The 21,045-nt window shown below is 40.3% G+C and overlaps 1 protein-coding gene across 4 annotated transcripts in view; it reads right to left on the bottom strand.

The window, feature by feature from the left end:
• Positions 1-466: 466 nt before the first annotated feature.
• ZWILCH (zwilch kinetochore protein) overlaps positions 467-21,045 on the bottom strand; it is a 28,392-nt gene continuing 7,813 nt past the window's right edge. For all 4 annotated transcript variants that reach the window (XM_075896871.2, XM_075896872.2, XM_075896874.2 and 1 more), the window contains exons 5-18: positions 18,860-19,056; positions 17,809-17,888; positions 17,209-17,364; positions 16,904-16,975; positions 16,462-16,555; positions 13,428-13,483; positions 10,970-11,075; positions 9,386-9,465; positions 8,993-9,149; positions 6,673-6,701; positions 2,809-2,945; positions 2,047-2,142; positions 1,832-1,950; positions 467-1,088 (exon numbers count right to left, since the gene is read on the bottom strand). In XM_075896871.2, coding sequence (XP_075752986.1) covers positions 997-1,088; positions 1,832-1,950; positions 2,047-2,142; positions 2,809-2,945; positions 6,673-6,701; positions 8,993-9,149; positions 9,386-9,465; positions 10,970-11,075; positions 13,428-13,483; positions 16,462-16,555; positions 16,904-16,975; positions 17,209-17,364; positions 17,809-17,888; positions 18,860-19,056 — 1,471 coding nt within the window. In that variant the 3' untranslated portion in view covers positions 467-996. The remainder of the gene's footprint in view (positions 1,089-1,831; positions 1,951-2,046; positions 2,143-2,808; positions 2,946-6,672; positions 6,702-8,992; positions 9,150-9,385; positions 9,466-10,969; positions 11,076-13,427; positions 13,484-16,461; positions 16,556-16,903; positions 16,976-17,208; positions 17,365-17,808; positions 17,889-18,859; positions 19,057-21,045) is intronic.

Genomic DNA, 21,045 nt, shown 5'->3' with positions numbered 1-21,045 from the left:
CCTCCCCTGATCCAGAAAAATCACTCTTTAGGGACTGTTCCCATGTAATCTATTAAAAATAATTTAAATAAATCTGAATAAATAAAAAATCTCATATACTGATTCAGAGAGCCCTTTTCAAATAATAAGTGAAAGGCTGTTTATCTGGCATATAAAATCAGGGGGGAATATAACTACATCATTTGGGGGTTCAACTTAACATGGTACAATCTATATTATTTTCAGTTTTAATAAATGCTAGCAGTTGTTTTTCTGCACAACAAACTGCAAGTACTGACATTTGGAAAAAAAATTTAGCCTCAAATTACTGAACAAACGTATATTATACTATATTATTAGACAAATGTGCATCCTCCTAGCTAAAAGTACCACCAAATATAATATAAAGTTTATATTTAGTTGTAAATAATCAAATCAGTGTGTTTTAATGGTTATATGAATATTCTTTATGAAAACAACTCAAAAGTACGAATGAAAAAAGAGATTAAATTTTTTTTTTTTTTTTGCATTTGAGGGAACGTTGAATTTGGACTGGATGAGAAGAGCAACTCCAAAATAAAAGTAGAGAGACTTAAAGAAAACTGAAGTTATTTTACAAAATGTATATGCTACTGGAAGAGCAGCTCTCCAAATATGTCTTATTCATGTAACATCAGTAAAGATTCATAATATGGTTTGCTCTTGGTCAACTACATTGTACAAGAATAAAAATTAAATTTAAAATGTAAAAAAGTAGACTATTCATAAGCTATCAAAATTAATTTTTAAAGAAATTATTTTATATATTTTAAAACAGACTGTTACAATATACCAAAAAAAACCTGCACATGTACTGCTGAATTAGAGGTACATCTAAATTCCTACTTTAAACACACATTAGCAAATAACATTCTTCCAACCACAAAATATGTTTAGATATGCTGGGAGGGAAACAGACAAGCCGACATTTTCCACTTACTGTACCTCCTAAGTCTCTATCTGTACAACAGCAGTCTTTTATGTAAAATGCACCTGACTGCAGTTAGCCATGGTAATAAAATACATACTTTCTTCCGTGTTTCCATTAACTGTTGTATCACAAAGTACTCCTGCAATACAAAATAACGATGTGGTAACAGGATATTCTTACAAATTACAGCTCACAAAAAAATTTGATGTGACTGTTTCAAGATGTTATATGCATCAAGATCCACTGAAATTAACAGGCTCTCAAAATTATTTTGAAAGATAAGAAAATGTCCATGATCTGTTTTGCTACCTCCGTAAGAAAGGCAAATCAAATTTACACTATCCTATATTTGGAATTCTTCCCTAGCTTTTTAAAGAGTTTTTTAAAATGTTACTCCAGCCAACATGGTGAGTCTAGACACCTGCTCTTCACGTTAATAGACTTACTCTATACTGGACTGAAGCAGGATACCAAAGTTCAAAGACAGCTATATTTAGAACTAGGTTTCCATTAATTTTGAAAGTAACAGGCAAGTTGGGGTGGGAAAAATCACCACATTCAAAAATGTATATCTCATATCATTACAACGTACACAACCAATAAATACTGTAATGGAAAGGTTTTTTCCCACCTCATTTGTTTACTTTGTATATACAGCAACAATTTACATATAGCCAGTTTCACTTATTCTACATACAATTTCTCCTACTCTGCTAAAGAGATTCTTATGCATAATAAAGGAATTAAAAATATTTATGTCACACTGTTTAAAAAGAGTACTATATGAGAAACTGGAACAAAACAACCCATCACTATTTAATTTTTAAAAACTTCAAGCTGATCGTGTCACTTTAATATTTTATACCAGAAATTGTTTCTTACCTAGGTTGTTTGAAGTCAGATGTTCAACAGGAGGTCTAGTGCTAAGCTGCCAAACTGTTTTTACCATTTTCTGACCGTATTCACTACTTATTTCCAATCTCCATTTTTGTGCATGATCACTGAGGAAAAAATTAAACAGAACAAAAAACCCCTAATAATTATGTACTTGATCAATATTCGATTTTCTGTATTATGAAAGCTGAGATTTGGCTTACTTTTGATAGAACTTCTTAACAATAGCTGGTCTGATTGGTAGCTGAAACACATGCTTCTCATTCAGAGGATTTTCTTTGTAATATTTGATGCAGGATCTGTGATAAAAGCAGTTAAATACTGTTACTTATTATTTCCTGGTAAGTGTTTATGCAATTATTCAACCCCAGATCAATATACATGCAAAACTCACTACATTTTCATGCCTTCATGGCAATAGATCAGTAATTCTTATAAAAGCTGTGTGTAACTGACAATAAATAGGTTGGGATTTTGTGCTATTTGAAAGCTAAATGGATGAAAACCTCAAAAAATTGCAAGGTTTGGAAGAATGACTTGAAGTGTCTGACATAAGACATACAAGAAAAAAGTTGCAGCAACAAGAAAGCTAATGTAAAAAAAAAACTAAAATTTTTGTTCGAGAAGTTACTCTGAAGGTATGTTCTTATGAATATCTCTTTTATGTATTTCAGAATGGAGGAATGACTGAAATCTGCTAGCTCACAAAGGAAAAAGAGAAGAAAATAAAAATGAGGGTTCTAATGATTTTTTGAACCCCCTCAGATGGTGGGGGAAGTATAAAGGTGTAAATCAGGGCAGAAAAATTGAACATGAAGATCCAATGCTTTCATAGCAGTCCATGTCAGTCACAATCATATCAATAACGTACAGCTTATAAAATACTTTTGAATGTATCTAGTTATTTTAAAATAATTCATTTATTACTGACATTCAAATGATGACAATAAAAATTAAATAATTACTGCATCAAAGGGAAGAGGTTCTCATATTTGAAGTGAAGAAAGACTGTGCAGCTGACCAATATTTCCAGCACATGATGAAGTTTTTGAACACGATGAACCTGCTCCTGTAGGTCTACTGCTGTGGAAATGAAGTAGTCCTATAGACGAAAAATAGGGACTTGAAAACAAGAAATTAACAAAGCTTTTAAAGAGAAACTGTTGGTGTTGGGTGAATTTAATAAGCCAACCAGACAATTTGTACACATTCTGAAGATCCTCTCTTCTAGGTATAGGGTACTGATTTATAAAAATCCTACTCCCAGAATGCTTAATTAAGCAAATCACTTGTAAATTAAACAAAATGTTTTCTTGCAGCCAAGATACGTAACAATGCATGCAAACCTACAACCTTGAACTAACCCTAGAGCATGTGTTGTGTTCATATTGAGTGTTAAAATCTCATTCCCTTCCCTACTTATAAATACACCCCTGCCTTCACCTGGAAAGACTCTCTCTTAGATGAGAAAGTAGTTATACCTCCACGGCTATGCAATTTTTGGATTTCTGCTAAAAATACCAAAGAAAATGCTAATTGGGATGGTTTGTGCTGTAGTTGATGGTTTTGGTTCATTATGAATTTATTGTGTGAGGTTATAATTGTTATAGCATATATATTCATTGTATGTCAATTGGAGTTAATTTGTTGGAGTATAAAAGTATATGATAGTTTCTCTAAATACCAAACTATGTACTAGACATGAGTAAGATGAGCTGAAATACAAAAACCTGTAAGTCAAACCCTGCAAGACTTTAGCTTAGCTATTTTAGGCCTTGAAGACAATAAATAATGATGTAAGTGCCAGGAAATATCCGGATGCCCTAAGAATGTGGGAAAAGAGGTACCAAGTGATAATATTGCCCACAATTATCCAGAAGATTAATATTAAATCATAAAATACCATAAAGAGACATCTGCCCCAGACACTGTCTTAATCAAGGGATACAGGTTGTTCATCAATTCTAATGAGAATAAAGGAAACTTACCCAGCCTATACAAAATTGGGGTCCCTTAAATTTCTAGGGTACACAGACCAGTAAGAGAAAAGAGGGCTTACACTTTTATGGACATGCACAGAAAGCACGTGTAGACCAGTGTTTTTTAAACTGTGCTCCGCAGCACGGAGGCAGTCAGAGGTGTGCCATGGAGAACAAGAATTCAAAATAGCTGAACTTAAAGGGGCAGGCTACTTTTTACTGAGGGGGAAAAAAATCCAAACAAAACTTTCCCCTGACCTTTTTTTTCCCTCAATAACTTTCCCCCTGACCCGTTATCCCACAAACTCCCCTCCCCCCAACAAAAAATCCTTTGTGTTCCTCATTAAAAAAAATGGTCTGGTGTTCCTCGGTCTTAAAAAGTTTAAGAAACACTGGTGTAGACAGAGTCACGTCATAAAAAGTGGATGCCCAGAATGGGAAAACTGAGCTCCCTCTGGGAGACTCCAGCAGGAACCACCTCTCCACTGATGATCACACCATGAGAGATCCATCAGACCCTAACATTATTGCCAAGGATGTGAGTATAACTGTATTTGTAACTTGTGCATAGGTCTGTATAGAATTTCTATGTGCTTGGATAATTACAACTTTAATTGCAGCTTTAATAAAATATACAATGTAGACTAGATTTTGGCACTTGTGAATGTATACATGGTCACAACATTCAATCTGTGTGTGTTCCTAGAGACTCTGAATTTGAAGCAAGTTAATAGAAGCGAATCTCACTCTGTTAAGCTTGAAATTGTAGCCACCAGGGCTGAATCCATGCTTATGTAATACCATGTTACACAATTTACTTTACATAAAATGAAAGGCTACAGTGCAATATGGGTCACAGTCTATAGGATATAAAAATTATTTTAAAAAACCCATTAAAAACCCTAGTGGTTACACTTTGCGCTCTGCAGTATAAGGCTTATACTGTAGAGCTTGCAGCACAGCCAGCTCCTCAGGAGCGGGCCTGACAGCCAGGAGCTGGTGTGTGCCAGGAGTCGGCTTATAAACTGGCTCCCAGCGCACACTAATTCCCGTCCCCGCTCCCAGGGAGCCAGCTATGCAACATCAGAATAAGCTTTATGTTGTAGAGCCAATAGTGCAGGGCAGCAGCTGGCTACCTGGGAGCAGGGCTGGCAGATGGCACATGGCAGCGAAGAGCGTAACCATAATGGAAACCAATAAGCTGACGCTTATCTGTTAATCCCATGTTTCTCAAACTGTGGGTCCCGACCGCCCAGGGGGTTGCAGCAACTTAGAGGAGGGTCGCGGTATCACAAAATTTGAGAACCCCATGTTAACCATTTAAACTGTTACACTCTTACATCCTTAGTCTACACTTCCAATTCTTTTTACATAGGTCAAACAGCTGTAAAGTGGTGGCAACTTTATCAATTATTTCAGCAAGTTTGAATCAGGGCCTTGGTCTGATTTGAACCAGAGAGCTGGAAATGAAATGTGGAGGTGTCATACTAACAAGAACACTACCACTTTGCATTCATGGTTTTCATTCAAGCTTTTTAAAAAAGATGGGCGGGTATTTCCATTTTAAAGATGGGGAAACACATACAGGTTAAGTGATCTATGCATATGTTCACACAGCAAGTCAATGGAACAGTTTGGAAGAGAATCTAGATTTCCTGACCCATAACAGAATATCCTATCCATGAGACTAAGCAGCTGTTACCAATCATGTCAGCTATTAAGCCTTCACTTAGTTTCCTTAAAATTAGCTAGCTGTATGGATTAGTGACAGAATTTCCATGATCAAGAACATGATTTGGAAGAAAAGGTGTTTTTAATACAGTAAACCTGTGCTATCCGGAATTTAAGCATCCAGAAAACTGCAGAAACCGGCAAATTTCTGACGCCGGGAAAAGCAAAACAAACTAACAAACAAAAAGGAAACTGGCTCTTTAAGTGCTGGGCCACTCCTCAGACAAGCATGCAGCACGTACCTGGAGGTGGGGCGAACGGCAGCCAGAAGCAAGCAGCAAGCATCTCGGCTCCCCCCACAGCTCCTGGCACCCCAGCAGGCCATCCCCCCCACGGCTTCCGCCCCCTTGCCAGCAGGCTGCCCCCGCCATCTCCGCCTCCCACCTCCCCTCACCAGGCCGCATTCTCCCTTTCTCTCCCCACTGCAGCTCCTGGCCCCCCTAGCAGACCACATCCCGGTTCCCGCACAGCTCCCCCCTCCCCAAGATAACCAGAATTTTTAGGTTACCGGCACGTCCTAATCCCCGGGCATGCCGGATAACACAGGTTTTACTGTAGTAGATTTCTAGGACTGTCAATGTTGACAGTGTTCACTTCAAATACATATGAAACACCAATTCAGAGTCATACCACAGTGATAAACAAGCAAAACTTTCAGGGTCATCACAAGGCAACAACTATAAAACCCTATTTCTAACCTCAATCCTTCCACAGAATGTGCCTTCACAGTTAATGTAAACTTTCTCTACTACTGAAGTAGAAATTTTGTTTCAAAACCTGTAGGCACTCTTTTCCCAGAACAATACCCAAATTAACAGACAGGATTTTACAGCTCCCTACAAAATATTGGACATAGCTCTTTCATATTTTTCAAGTGGAAGTAGCTCTGTAGATAATTACATGGAAGGTGGTACCTCAGCTTTGACCTAATTTCTTCCTTTCTGCCCTCATCAGAGCTTCAAATAAGTGTTCGAAATGCTCACTTTTCAAGGCTGAGAACTCAGAATGCATGTCATAGTCTTGCAAATAGCCATTATGAATTTGGAAAGAAAATTAATCCACAAAAGAATGCATCAAAGCTCTATGTTGCTTTCAAAATAAGAAACTAAAATATCTCACCAGATAAGTTAACGTTCCAAGTTCCTGATCTGAAAAACAAAATAAAGATTTTTTTAAGAAACCAAAATACAGGCTACACAGTGGCAGTTTCAGGCATAAGCAAAATACACTTAGAGTGAGTCTACACAGCACCCTAAACTCAAAATTACATAGTCAATGTGTGCTACACATATTGTGTATCTTATTTCGACTGAATTTCTAAATAGGCCATTTCGAAATCTGGCGCATCTACATAGTGCCAAATTTCAAAATAACATGCTATTTCAATAGTGATAGGAATGTAGCCGTGTTAGTCTGGTGTAGCTGAAACAAAATACAGGACTACGTAGCACTTTAAAGACTAACAAGATGGTTTATTAGATGTTGAGCTTTCGTGGGCCAGACCCGCTTCCTCAGATCAAATAGTGGAAGAAAATAGTCACAACCATATATACCAAAGGATACAATTAAAAAAAAGAACACATATGAAAAGGACAAATCAAATTTCAGAACAGAAGAAGGATGCGGGGAGGGGGGAAGGCAAATGTCTGTGAGCTAATGGTATTAGAGGTGATAATTGGAGAAGCTATCTTTGTAATGGGTAAGATAACTGGGGTCTTTGTTGAGACCCACGCATAGAGCGTCGAATTTTAGCATGAATGACAGTTCAAAGGATTCCCTTTCAAGTGCAGATTTAAAAGGCTTCTGAAGCAGGATGCAGGTAATTAAGTCGTTAAGACAGTGTCCTTTCTGGTTGAAATGGCAAGAAACTGTTTTTTCTTTGTGATCCTGTCTAACATCTGTTTTGTGGACATTGATCCTTTGGCGAAGTGTCTGAGACGTTTGTCCAATGTACAAAGCAGACGGACACTTTCGGCACATGATAGCATAAATTATATTTCTGGATGCGCAGGAATATGTATTCTTGATCTTATAACTCACTTGGGTAGGTCCAATAATGGTATCAGCAGAGTGAATATGTGGACAAAACTGGCAACGGGGTTTGTTGCAAGGGAAGGTACCAGGGTTGGTATTAGTGTGGTATGTCAACATACCTATTAGTGTGGTAGTACCAACAACCACAGGACATACCACACTAATACCAACCCTGGTACCTTCCCTTGCAACAAACCCCGTTGCCAGCTTTGTCCACATATTCACTCTGCTGATACCAGACCCCAGTTATCTTACCCATTACAAAGATAGCTTCTCTAATTATCACCTCTAATACCATTAGCTCACAGACATTTACCTTCCCTGCCCCCCCGCATCCCCTTTCTGTTCTGAAATTTGATTTGTCCTTTTCATGTGTGTTCTTTTTTTTAATTGTATCCTTTGGGATATATGGTTGTGACTATTTTCTTCCACTATTTGATCTGAGGAAGTGGGTCTGGCCCACGAAAGCTCATCATCTAATAAACCATCTTGTTAGTCTTTAAAGTGCTACATAGTCATGCTATTTCAAGACATCCCTTAATCCTTGTGGAATGAGGGTTACCGGGATGCTGAAATAGCATGCCCATTATTTTGAAAAAATATTTCGAAATAACGGGTGGCTTGTGAAAACAAGGGGTAGCTATTTCAGGATACCAGAGGTATCCTGAAATTGCCAAGCAGTGTAGACGTATCCTAAGTGAAGAGTACAGTCACCTCACCTGAGGTCTTGTTTGTACTCACTGCTGTTAAGTACAAAGAGAAACATGAAGTGGTTCCTCCAGCCAGGGTGAAGCACCGCCCCTGCCTGCAGTGTGCTGCTCCAGACAGGCCAGACCCGCCATGAACAGAGGGGCTGCGCCAGCAGAGCTGGAGTACCCCTAGCCACAGTGCACCGGGCTGCGTGCAGCATGGGCAGAGGCTGTTCTAGCTGGGTTTGAGTGTCCCCACTGGCAGCATGCATCTCCACCCAAGCTCACCAAAGGCAGGAGCTGCTCTGGCCAAGCTGCAGTGCCACAACTGGCAGCACTCTGCTCCAGCCGGGCCCAGTCAGCTGCAAATGGGGACTTCTCTGACTGGGCTGGAGCAGCTCCCTGTCCATGACAAGCACCTCCGGGCCCACCATGGGTGGTGCTTCTCTGGCTGGGTTGAAGCAGCACCCCTGTCCATGGTGGGCTGTTCCAGTCTGGAGCCGCCCCCGATGGTTAACCACAAACATTAAAAACATCACCAGGTAACCATTCACATCCCTAGTGGTAAGAACAGATTTTTCAGGAAACAAGGAAAAAGACTAACATGACAGAATAGTGTTGAAGTTAAGATAAACAAAAACAGAGGTAATGGACTGTTTGCATTAAGAAGAGTTTTTTAGTGAATGTCACGTCATGCCTTTAAATAACAGGTTTACCTATAAAACAACTGACATAATCTTTCTTCATTTTGTCCAGCCCAATCTCCAGAAGCATTTGAATTGGGGTGATACCAGTCAAGGAAATAGCCTCCATAGCTCCATGATAAGTTTGATTAATCAATTTGCTTAGTAAACTGCTACTCCCTTGATGAATCTAAAAATAAAAGATGCTTTCTTGTCTTGTAATGTATAGATGAAACACAAATGGTATAATTTACAAGACATTATTTAAAAAGATAAACTAATAGTTCACTATTTAATAACTGAATTAAAATATTGTCAAAATGGAGAGCAATTTACAAACATTTAAAAGAATTTTATCCTAATTTATTTACAAAATCAAAGCTGATATTTTTATCCTCAAAACATATTCAGGTTACATATACATACCCATGGCTGTATCTCACCATTTTCTAGAGATCTGATGACCAGTGTGAAACACTTTACCAAGTCTTGATAAGAAGAGACACCTTGATAAAAGAGTTATTCTAATATTTAACTTGTAATGGCTACAAAAACATGTCTGTCTTTATCATATAGATAAAAAAGTTGAATACACAAATTATAAGAAAACAAGAAAACCCCACAAGCTTATTGTACACAAAAGTCCAAAGACCAGTTTGTGTGTGCAACTAAACCAAGAGGTCTTGCACTACATCATGTAGTTTTATAAACTCTGGTTCTGGCAAGAGGCCTGTGAGAGTAGGTTCCAGAGAATGGTCTTTTACTGATACTGCCTATCCTAGAATTCAGCTCCAAGAGCAACAGCGAAAGCTACTCGGCAGTTTATAACTACTATTAATTAGGGATGTCAAAAAAAGCATAAAAACAGTAACTGTGTAACCAATCAAAATTCTATTGGTTACATGGTTAAATGTTTTACCCAAAGATGTAAGGGTAATGAGTGAAGAATCCTGGAGGGGTGCCTCCACACTCAGGATCCCATTCCCTGGGTTCCATCTGCCTGCCCCATGCCACAGGCTCTGCTGCCTGCAAAATCCCAGTGTGTATGAGGTCCAACTGCCAGCCCCTCTCCAGGGGTCCCGACTGTCAATCTGTCTCTCAGGACCCTAGCAAAGTTTAACCATTAACAGAAACCGATAAGCATCAGGACTCGGGGAAAGGGAAGTGATTTCTCAGTTACCTAATTCCTAGACCATGTCAGGCTCTATAGACTACAATTCAAGGTGTTTATTACAAACTTAAGTAAACAGAAAACAATTCAAACTTAAAGTAAATAGATAACAATGCTTCATGCTCCACAGAAATGAATATATGCTCTTAACTGCTTGTCCTACTTAGGAGACAAGGGTCTGCATTCTGCACCAGCAAAACCCATCAAGTACTAATATACCTGAGCAGGGTATAGAATACATATGTATAGAGTATATTTTAGTCATTTGCTCTTGATGTTGCAAAGGCATTGATTAATATGTCAATATTCACACCAGAAAAGAATGATCATGACTTCCAAGTCAGCACTACATGTAAAAATAAAAAATGCATTTGTGCACCAAAACTCACTTTGTAAACAAAAAGCAGTAATGAGTCAAATTAATAGGACCCCAAGACTGCAAATATTATTTGCAATGTTTAGCACCTATAACATTTTCTAAAGAACTACTTACTTAAATATAGTCCATAAGCACCAGTAAAGTCTTATTTTATAGATAAATAGCTGTCAATAATAAACATTATTTATTGCTAAAAAGAACCAACAATCTGGAAAAGAGAAAATATGCACATACCACAAGTCACCATGTTTTCCAATAATATTGTAAATAGAGCATGTTATCTTATGATTAAATGAGTAACAATGAGCTTTAGACCTGTTTATGGCATAACCATCCTGGAGAATTAATCAGTTCTTAAAACTTGGATAAACTTATACCAATTTCTTAAAATATATATCAAAAGGTGGTATAGGAAATGTATGAAAGTTATAAGGCAGTGAAAAAAAGATAAAACACTTACTCCTTCTCATTTTGCACCACAGCTCTTCAGCAAAATCCAGGTCTCCTCTCTCACTAAAAAGCGATTTTATTGAACTGTCCACTGCAGCAGAGTCACATTTGACTTTCTGAAAGAGAGTTTTACTTGAAAATGCTCCTTCAAAATAAAGTCAAATATTTGTCTTAACATTCAAAAGCAGCAGAGTGCAAATGTTTTCAATAGCACCATTCTTACCATTCACAGAATTTACCACATCCTGCCTTCCCTTGCCATCTTTACTTCTGCGCTACTGCTGGAAGCGGTGTTGCCTCAGAACTGGATTGCCAAGGAGTGGCAGCTGCAGGTCAGGGTATGTGTGTTGTTTGCAGGATGAGGGGACTATTTTTCTTAATCCCACTCCCGTCCTGTCCTGCAATATCCACTCTATTTTTATCGTGTCCTAATATCATGAGAGCAGATTCTGCAGGATTCCATTTTCTTCACACCTCCCCAGATTATGCCCCTCATTATACCCCCAGTTTGCACACCGTTCTAAAAATCTACAGAAATCAAATCCTCTCCAATAGCCAAATATTAATCTGAAAAATTAATATTTCTTCTCTTTTCAAATCAGCAGTTCAATTAATACATTTCACACTAATTAAGAAACATATTTTTACCAAGCCTTTAACTAGTGAGGAGCCATTGTCCTAACCTCTTGAGAAACAGCTAATTCCTAAAGATTGTGTGTCCACAAAGGAAAACTGATTTTAGGAGGAAGAATTTATGGCCACTGCAGCACTTGACCTGAATGCTTGCCTAGAATGAGTAAAAATTGACCATGCTTTCATCAAGCCATTCTTTTTACTCCGATTTACAATTTGCTATGCCAGTATAGACAGAAAGTTTTGCCATAAACAACCTCAGTATAGAATTAGAGAAGCACCAGTAAAGAATATGACTAGCACTGCATAGAATTCACAGATGACAGTTACATGATTTCTTTTGTTTTTAAATGCATTGATGTATTGCATCAAATACAAAAAACATTCTTCTTCTGAGCATATGGTTTTCCCATGATATTTAATGCAAGACTACAGTTTATGATTTTGTTGGTGTACATTAAATCACAGACTTGAGATCAAAATGGAAAAAACTTATTTGACAATCTCCCCACAAAAAGAACAAAAACCTTAATTATTTATGAAGGAGAAAGATAAATATTAGTAAAAAAATTAAAATCTCTACAAAATTGTTTGAAGTTATGCAAGGCAGGAAGATACCATGGTGATGTGTGCATGTGTAAAGAGCTAGATAGTTAAGTGTGACAGTTTCCAGACCCTCCAGTAAGCTATAGACCATTGGAGAGTCAAGCAAGTGGCAGAATGAAAATGGCACAGAGATCTGAGTCAGGGATGTTAGATATTTTGTAATTAAATAGTCATGTAACTGCATGAAATCTTAGTGGTTACATGACTATTCAATAGTGTCAGGGGCAGAGCCAGCAGCCAGTGCACTCAGGGTCCCAATCCCAGGAAGCCCCCTGATATCCCACACTGCTGCCTCTTACCCAATCCACAAGGGGAGACAGTTTAAAAACAAACTTCCCTTGCAGACCCCGACTGCTTGCCGCCCTGCGCTGTTGCCTCTCATACTGAGGCAGCAACATGGGGTGGCAGAAGTCCTTGTCCGTGGAGGGGCTGAGGTCCTTATCATCATGAGGGCAGGCAGCCCTTATCAGTGTGAGGGCGGGGACCAGGCAGCACCACAGATTATCCGCTCCAGCCTACGCCCTCACACTCCACACTACTGCCTCTCTATCAGAGGCAGCAGTGCAGGAATGCGGGAGATGGGGGAACAGGCTTAAAGCCAGCTTCTCATGGGCACCAGCTCCCGCTCCCCCCTTCGCTGCTCTGATACAGAGGCAGCAAAGGGGAAGGGGAAATATGCATGTAGTCAACAAGATTAACCGATAAACCTAGGCTTATCGGTTAATCATATAGTCAACTACTCGTTGAAGTGACTCTGATTAGGAATGTCATGAAAGAAGATGAAATAGCAGCATGTGACCAGTTTAGGAGACGAGAGGGGGAATATTAAGATGATGAAAGGTGATTGTGTGTGGAAGAAATCAGATCTCCAACCTATAGGTAAAGAGAGAGAGAAAGAAAGAAAGAAGCAGATCTTTGTGGAATTAATCCACTCCCATCCATCGGGGTTGGTTTTGTCTGCTGGATAAGATCACGGCTACTTCTCTTGGAATGCAGCAATCAGGACTAAAAACTAAGTAAAACTCTAGTGAAAATGCTAATATATAAAACACTGAGGGAGATTCTGAAAAAGTACAAATGGCACTTGACTTTCAGCTAAGTGCCCAGTGGCTTCATATGCCTTTGAAACAATAAATCTCATGCTGTTCCTACTGAATAAGGACAATAGGAGATTTCCAAACTATTGCAGAAACAGTGAATGAAACAAGAATGGTTGAAAATACACATACCTCTGCAGCGTTTTTGTGTACTGATGCATTAAATCCATCCAATTTGTTCTTTAAATCTAAAGGAGCAGGAAAAAGAATTGTGCCACTATGATAAGCTATGCATAGCTGAACAACAACCTAAGTCCCAGATATGTTACAATTTTGGTCCTAATAAAAGACATTAGTTGTAAGGATAACAAATGTGGACAAATTACAGGCAGTCCCCGAGTTACGCGGATCCGACTTATGTCGGATCCGCACTTACGAACGAGGCTTTTCTCGCCCCAGAACTTGCGGGCGGCGGGACCACCCAGATGCGCAGTGGTCCCGCCACCGCATCCTCCGGGGCGAGAAAAGCTGCTCCGGGTGTCCCTGGTCTGCTGCGGGGGTCCCCAGCAGACCAGGGACACCCCGAGCAAAGCCTTGGAGGCGCGGGACCCTGCCACCTCTGCGGCTTTGCTCGGGGTGTCCCTGGTCTGCTGGGGACCCCTCCCAGCAGACCAGGGACACCCCGAGCAGACCAAGGACACCCAGAGCAAAGCCTCGGAGGCGTGGGACCCTGCTGCCTCCGCGGCTTTGCTCCGGGTGTCCCTGGTCTGGTGGGGGGGGGGCAGCTAATGCGTCCCCTCCCCACCCAGCAGACCAGGCTTTTGTTGTGGACGCCTGGGGTAGTGCAGCTGGGGTGCTGCCGGGTTGGTCCTGGGGGGACCTACCTGGCAGCGCCCCAGCTGTTCTGTCCCAGGCTCCAGATTCAGCCACTGTTGAAAGTGATCAGTGGCTGATTCCAGGAAGCTGGGGGCAGAGTAACTCTGTCTCGGGCTTCCTGTAGTCAGCCCCTGGTCAGATTCAGCAGCAGCGGCTGAATCTGGAGCCAGTTCCAAGTTACGTACAAATTCAACTTAAGAACAAACCTATAGTCCCTATCTTGTACGTAACCCGGGGACTGCCTGTATCTTTCTTGGTGATTCCTTCTAAACACTGTTTCTACTATTAGATAACAGAACTGAATTAGAAGGGACCTCAGGTCTGATAAGATCTGATCAGACTTATGAAAAAAATCTTCCCCCACTAAATAGGAGTTAATACAGGCAGTCCCTGACTTGTGACGTGATTGGTTCCTGGGGAAGCGTCACAAGTCGGGGGCGTCATAACTTGAACCCTCATTGACAATAGGCGTCATGTGCCATCGTAAATGTGGGCCGAAGACGTAAGTCAGGAGTTTTCGGCCCCTTCCACACTTGATCGTAAGTACGGGGAGTCACAAGTCAGGCCGTCGTAACATGGGGGTTTCCTGAAATACTGTCTTGGATTCCTTGCCTTCCCCAAGGGTGGTGAGGAGTGAAGAAAGAGTGGGTGTATGCACACTGAAGAAAGTCACAATAATCCTGCATTTAATACATTCAGCTACATAATGGAAGGATTTGTTATCTTATTTAGTCTAGTACAGTGCATTCATGTATATTTTTAAAGTAAACTGTTTTATTAATTTCTCACACTTTTACTGTAGTCACTTGCCTAGGCAGCGGCGGATATAGGGCAGGGTGAGCGGGGCGGCTGCCCTGGGACCCGCACTTCAATAGGCCCCGCGCACGCACCCAACGCACACTACTTCTGGTTGGCTGCTGCCGAGGCGCATGCACGAAACACTACTTCCGGTCAGCTGCTGCCGACGCACATGTGCGAAATTGTACCACCCGGGCCCTGAGGCGCTGCCCCGAGCCCCGCAAAATTATCATCCACCCCTGTGCCTAGAGATAATTTGTTAATACCTATTCTCTAAAATTAATACCACTTCTCTAAAATTGAAACAGTGGTTTTACTGTTTATCAACATCTCTGGTTTTCTTACATACATTTTCTCCTTCTCTCTGTTAGTCTATATGCTGATTTGTGGATAATTTCAATTTGTGGATAACTTCACTCTGAAGTTCTCTGTCTTAAACCCACATGGATATATCCTTTACAACAGAAGGGAGCAAACTACAGCCCAGAAGCCAAATCCAGTCTGCTGAATCCTTCCGTCCAATCATCCCAGCTCCCGCCTAGGTGTTCTGGCCAGGTGGTCTGATTGCAGCACTACCTGCCTCAGAACTCTGGGCATCATGGCTGTGGCACTGCCATCTGCAGTGCACTAGGTAGCATGGTCAGAGGGCAGGGAGTCCCAGGGGGAATGGAGCAGGGGGTTAGTTAGGTGATCCTAGGAGGGCAGGGAACATGTGGGGTTAGCTAGCGGGCAGAGTGGGGAAATATGGGCAATCAGGAGGCAGGTGCATTGGATAGGGGGTGGGAAGCAAGGGCAGTTAATTAGGAGGCAGGAAGTCCTCAGAGGCTAGGGAGTGAAGGGGGAATTTGGATAGAAGTAGGGGTCCCTGAGGGAACATGTGGGGGTTGCATAGGGGAATGAGGCCACGCCATGCCTGGCTGTTTGGGGAGGCACAGCCTCCCCTACCTGGCCCTCTATACAATTTCTGATCCCTGATGTGGCCACCCTCAGGCCAATACATTTGCCCTCTTCTGCTCTAAGCTAAAAAAATTCTTGTCATAAAGGCCAGAATTTTTAGAAGTGAGATGTTGGCATATTTAGCACTAGCTGAAATTCAGGATACTTTAATATAACACAAGTGGGGCACACAAAGATTGGGAAACTGAAATCATTAGTCACTGAAAATCTTTGCCACTATGTTTACATGTGTTCTTTCCTGTCTCAGTCTATAAACTGTTGTAGGAGAGATTTCTATTTGTCTCATTTAATCTTTTTCTTCCTATTTTCAACACTACAGTTTACCTGTTTCACAAGATTCTCAAGATTTCACCAGGAGAGTTAGAGGTATACAAAGTAACTTGTTTCAGGACCACTTTTGGTGTATTATTGTACCTTATAAATTGCCATCTACAGTTCCAATACTATCATAACCTTACACTGCATTTTCATTTCATTCGTGTGAAGTTTTAAGTCTCTTGCCATTTTTTCTTAACTTAAATTTTGATTACAAGATTTGCATTTCTCTACACAATTTTATCCATTTATAGCATCTCAAATTATTAATTAAAAATACCATTCAGAAGTTCCTGAACAAGCTCAACCGCTGATTCAGCTACCAAAGGCTCAGGCCAATCCGTCACTCCAGTCTTCAAGCCTTCAGCCAAAACCTAACAGAAAAAATCTAGATTATTTTGTTTGAGGTTCTGCACAGGATTATAAAAATCTATTTTATTTGTAAAAAACAACAAAAATGAACCACTGTATGAAAATTCCACCAAGAAATGGTATGCAATACTGCCAAGCTAATGTTGTGTTAGAAATTTTAGAATGTTGTGACTTGTGTATCCTTTATTTCTCAACTTTAACACTGTGTTAAAAGTTATTTGCATTTAATATAATCATGTCATTTCAAAGAACCTTATAAATAGTTACCAAAATACTCAACGTAAAAATACCATTCCTGGTATGTTGGCAACCAAACTGATATAAACTGGAAGTTTCACATTCATACTTACAAGGAGAAACTGCAGTTCTCTATGTAACTCGAACACAGGACTCCTTGGGTCCCCAGGTTCCAATCTAATGTTCTGAAAATAAAAACAAAAACAAAATAAAAAAAATAACCCACACACATCAGACTGACTCTGGAATACAAATTTCTAAAACCTTAACAACAGAAATCAGGCTGATGAACTATTTATTATGGATGTTATCAATATGCTATATTGTTACTGCCAAAATAATATAATCAGCAAAAATTAGCATACTTTCTGTGAGCCGCAATACTTAATATAAATAGGAACAAGAGCTTTTCTCCTACCAATGTTGCCACTGCAGTGAGTGGAGGTGTCTCCAGAATCTTATTCACATTATTCCATGTAATATCAATAGATATATTACTCTCTGATTCAACAATTGTATCCTCCAATGTAGTGGATCGAACAAGCTCATACTGAGCAAAGCCTTTGGTTGCCACCTAGAATAAATTTTAAATAGACTTTTAAAACTGAGATTACCAATCTAATGATTATTTTCAAAAGAATATTACATGATACTTTCCGAAGCCTGCAAAAGAGCCCTACAATTTCAAATCAACATAGTATAGACAGGTGTTCCACTAATCAAACATTTTTCAGAGACCTTTAAAAAAAATCTTACCACTATTTATAAACTAAACCAGTGTTTCTCAAACTCTGCTCTGTGGAGCCCCAGGGCTCCACAAGACATCTCCAGGGGCTCCGCGAGATTGACAAACTGGAAACATTGAGAGGTACAAGACATACAATAAGTGGACCGCTAGGGCTCCGCATAAATTTTATGCATGCAAAGGGCTCCGGAGCCCAAAAACTTTGAGAATTGATTAACTAAACTAATTAAATGTATAATACTTTGAAGGGTGAGAAAAATATAAAAAACCTACAACAGATGAGTGATGTCTGATTCTGTGTGCCATTTTAAGATCTTCTAGATTTTCAAAACAGGTTTTATCAGCTGTAGGACCTATGAAAGGAAGAGAGACTTTCAGAAAATTCAAACCACAAGTTGAATTTAGTATCAGATGTAATTATTAAGTGATCAGCAAGGAAAAAACATAAGCGGTGGTATACTTCCAAAATCCAGAATGAAATACTATTCACGATAACTCTATTCTTTAAAATGTCAATCATCCCTTTATTGATTTTGTATAAGTAGTGGCGAAAGTATTTTTTTAATGTTCAGTATAGTTCAGTCTCAGAGGCGTAGCCATGTTAATCTATATCTGTAAAAACAGAGGAATCCTACCATACCTTCGAGACAAACTTATGCCCTAATAAATCTGTTATTGTGGGTGAAACCCACTTCATCAAATGAATTGGAATGGAAATTACAGAAGCAGGAGTATGTATAATGAAGAAGTTGCTTGTATTAATGAAGCTAAGTCAGGGTGGAAACGGGTCATTCACAGCATTTGGTATGGACATGTGCGGGAGAAATTCTCACTTCTCTAAAATTACTGTGTCAGACTGTCTGAACGGTTCAGAGGAGTAGCCATGTTAGTCTGTAACTGAAAAAGCTTAAACAACAAATGGTCCTGCAACAATTTAGAGACTAAAAAAAATGTAGGTAATATCATGAGCTTCTTCAGACGAAAAAATTGGTTGTGCCCACGAAAGCTCATGATACTATCTACATTTTTTGTTAGTTTCTAAGGTTCAGAAGGACCATTCATTTTGTTACTTTTTTTCACATCTGAAGAGCTGTAAAACATCACTGCATTGATTGCATTCCGTTCACACTTTGAAGGTCTTCTTTTATACCACTTGAGCTAGAGACAATTTTGTAATGAAAATTTAGGTTAAAGAGTACAAATGGATAGCCATCATGGCAACATAAGATTGTTAGTGTATTAACTGTCACTTATTTCTTGTCCTTCCCTCTCTCAGCTTCAGTGAAGCACTGATCATGTAACATTATAGGCAGAAGGCACTTACCATTACATGTAACTATATGGAGATTGATCCCTGTGATTGTGTCCCGATGTTTGAGAGGCTCAGCTCCTAGCCAACAGGTATGTTCAGCGTCAGAGCAGTCACACCTTACCCAAAGGGGAGGAAGCACACATCGTTTGCTTATGTTCAAATGGGTCATGTTAGGATTTTGTGACATGGTATAGAGTGAAATCAGTTCCCTAGAAATAAAAGTATAAAAGAATAACCATGAACAAAATTTATCATGATACCAGTTAACTTCTCTCTAGTCACACTACTTTAACATCTAGTCTATTAAGCAACATATAGAAACTTAATAACAAATATATATATTCACAATTAAGAGCGGCACTTCAAAGGGGCTTTGCAATGCAGAGCCGGGGATCAGCTAGACTTCCCAGCTGATCCCGGGCTCCTAATGCGCTGCCCCCTTTAAAGCACCAAAATGGCACTTCATAGAGACAGTGCAAGCCCCTCCGGCGCTTCAAAGAGGTTTTGCAACAGTGGAGCTGGGGATCAGCTGGAGTCCCCAGCTGATCCCAGGCTCCTAATTCCTGCCCCTTGGAAACCTTCTAAGGGGGAGTGCTGCATGGAGCCCAGGGTCAGCTGGGGACTCCAGCTGATCCTGGGCTCCATGCACGGCTGCCCTGTTGAAACGTTGCCATGGAATTTCAATGGGGAGGCATGCATGATTAATCGCCATTAAATGTTTTAATCACGATTAAATTCTTTATTTGCTTGACAGCTCTACTTTGTATCAGAGGCAATGGCGCAAAGGGACAGGCGAGAGCCAGTACACATGGGCTACGTCTACACTGGCATGATTTTCCGAAAATGTTTTTAACGGAAAAGTTTTCCGTTAAAAGCATTTTCGGAAAAGCACGTCTAGATTGGCAGGATGCTTTTCCGCAAAAGCACTTTTTGCGGAAAAGCGTCCGTGGCCAATCTAGACGCAGTTTTCTGCAAAAAAGCCCCAATCGCTATTTTCGCGATCGGGGCTTTTTTGCGGAAAACACTACTGTGCTGTCTACACTGGCCCTTTTGCGCAAAAGTCTTTCAGAAAAAGACTTTTGCCTGAACGGGAGCAGCATAGTATTTCCGGAAAAGCACTGACGATCTTACATGAGATTGTCAGTGCTTTTCCAGAAATTCAAGCGGCCAGTGTAGATAGCTGGCAAGTTTTTCCGCAAAAACAGATGATTTTGCGGAAAAACTTGCCAGTCTAGACACAGCCACGGTGAACCAGCTTTTAAACTGGCTCTCCGTTAATGCTAGCTTCCATGGAGCCACCTGCTCCCTCTCCCTGCCCCCCGCCACTGTCTCCCATGGAGGCAGCAATAGGGGGGACAGATGGAAGCTGTCTTAAAAGCTGACTCCCAACAAGCACCAGTTACCATCTGCCTTCCCCTGCATGTAACCATGTAACCGCTAAAAAATTCAGCAGTTACACGTTCACTCAAATACACGATTTTTAACATTCCCTAGATTTATCTGGTGTCTTCTGATATATATTAAAAAATTGAAGTCAGTTTTTCTTGAAAAAAACGGCCACCATTTTAAAGTCATACACCAAAAAAACATTTAAGTCTCAGTCCTGCATACTTACACATCTGATCAGTCCAATTTAAGTTAATGAGATGGCTTGTAAGTGCCTTCGCAATATCAAAAGTGTACTACTGTTTGTTAGTAGTATTTCTGGTATATGAGCTACTTTTCCATGATGAAATATAGTCATCCACTAATATATGGATACTAAGAAGTGAATAGTTTCATATGATCAAAAATATTCAGAACTTGTCCAATATTAGAAAGAAAAAGACTAGGGAAGTAAAAGGTTAACCATTTAACCAGTTACCCAGATAGCATTAAGCTTACCAGGTAACTGTTAGATGACCAACAATGCCAGGCTGGAGCAGTAATGGCTTAGTCCTGCCAGCCATCTGGGGGCAGCAGACAAGATTGCGCCCTACATCAGCTCCCTCAACCCCAGATGTGCTGGAGCAGCTGGGACAGCCAGGTGGGGTGCCAGCACTAATTGTGCTGGGGCAGCCCAGGATGGCAGGATCTTGGCCATGCTAGGAAATGCCAGCTGGACCCCATTCCCGGAAGCGTCAGTGAAACACTTTCCTTGGCCATGCTGGAGGGTCCCAAGCTCCAGCTACACTGACGCAGGCAGCGGCTCTAGCCCT

The sequence above is a fragment of the Pelodiscus sinensis genome, chromosome 14, assembly GCF_052426305.1.
Source record: "Pelodiscus sinensis isolate ZL-2025 chromosome 14, ASM5242630v1, whole genome shotgun sequence".
Lineage (NCBI taxonomy): Eukaryota > Metazoa > Chordata > Testudines > Trionychidae > Pelodiscus > Pelodiscus sinensis.
The sequence above is the reverse complement of the archived record's forward strand: the minus strand, read 5'-3'. Positions and strand labels throughout refer to the sequence as shown.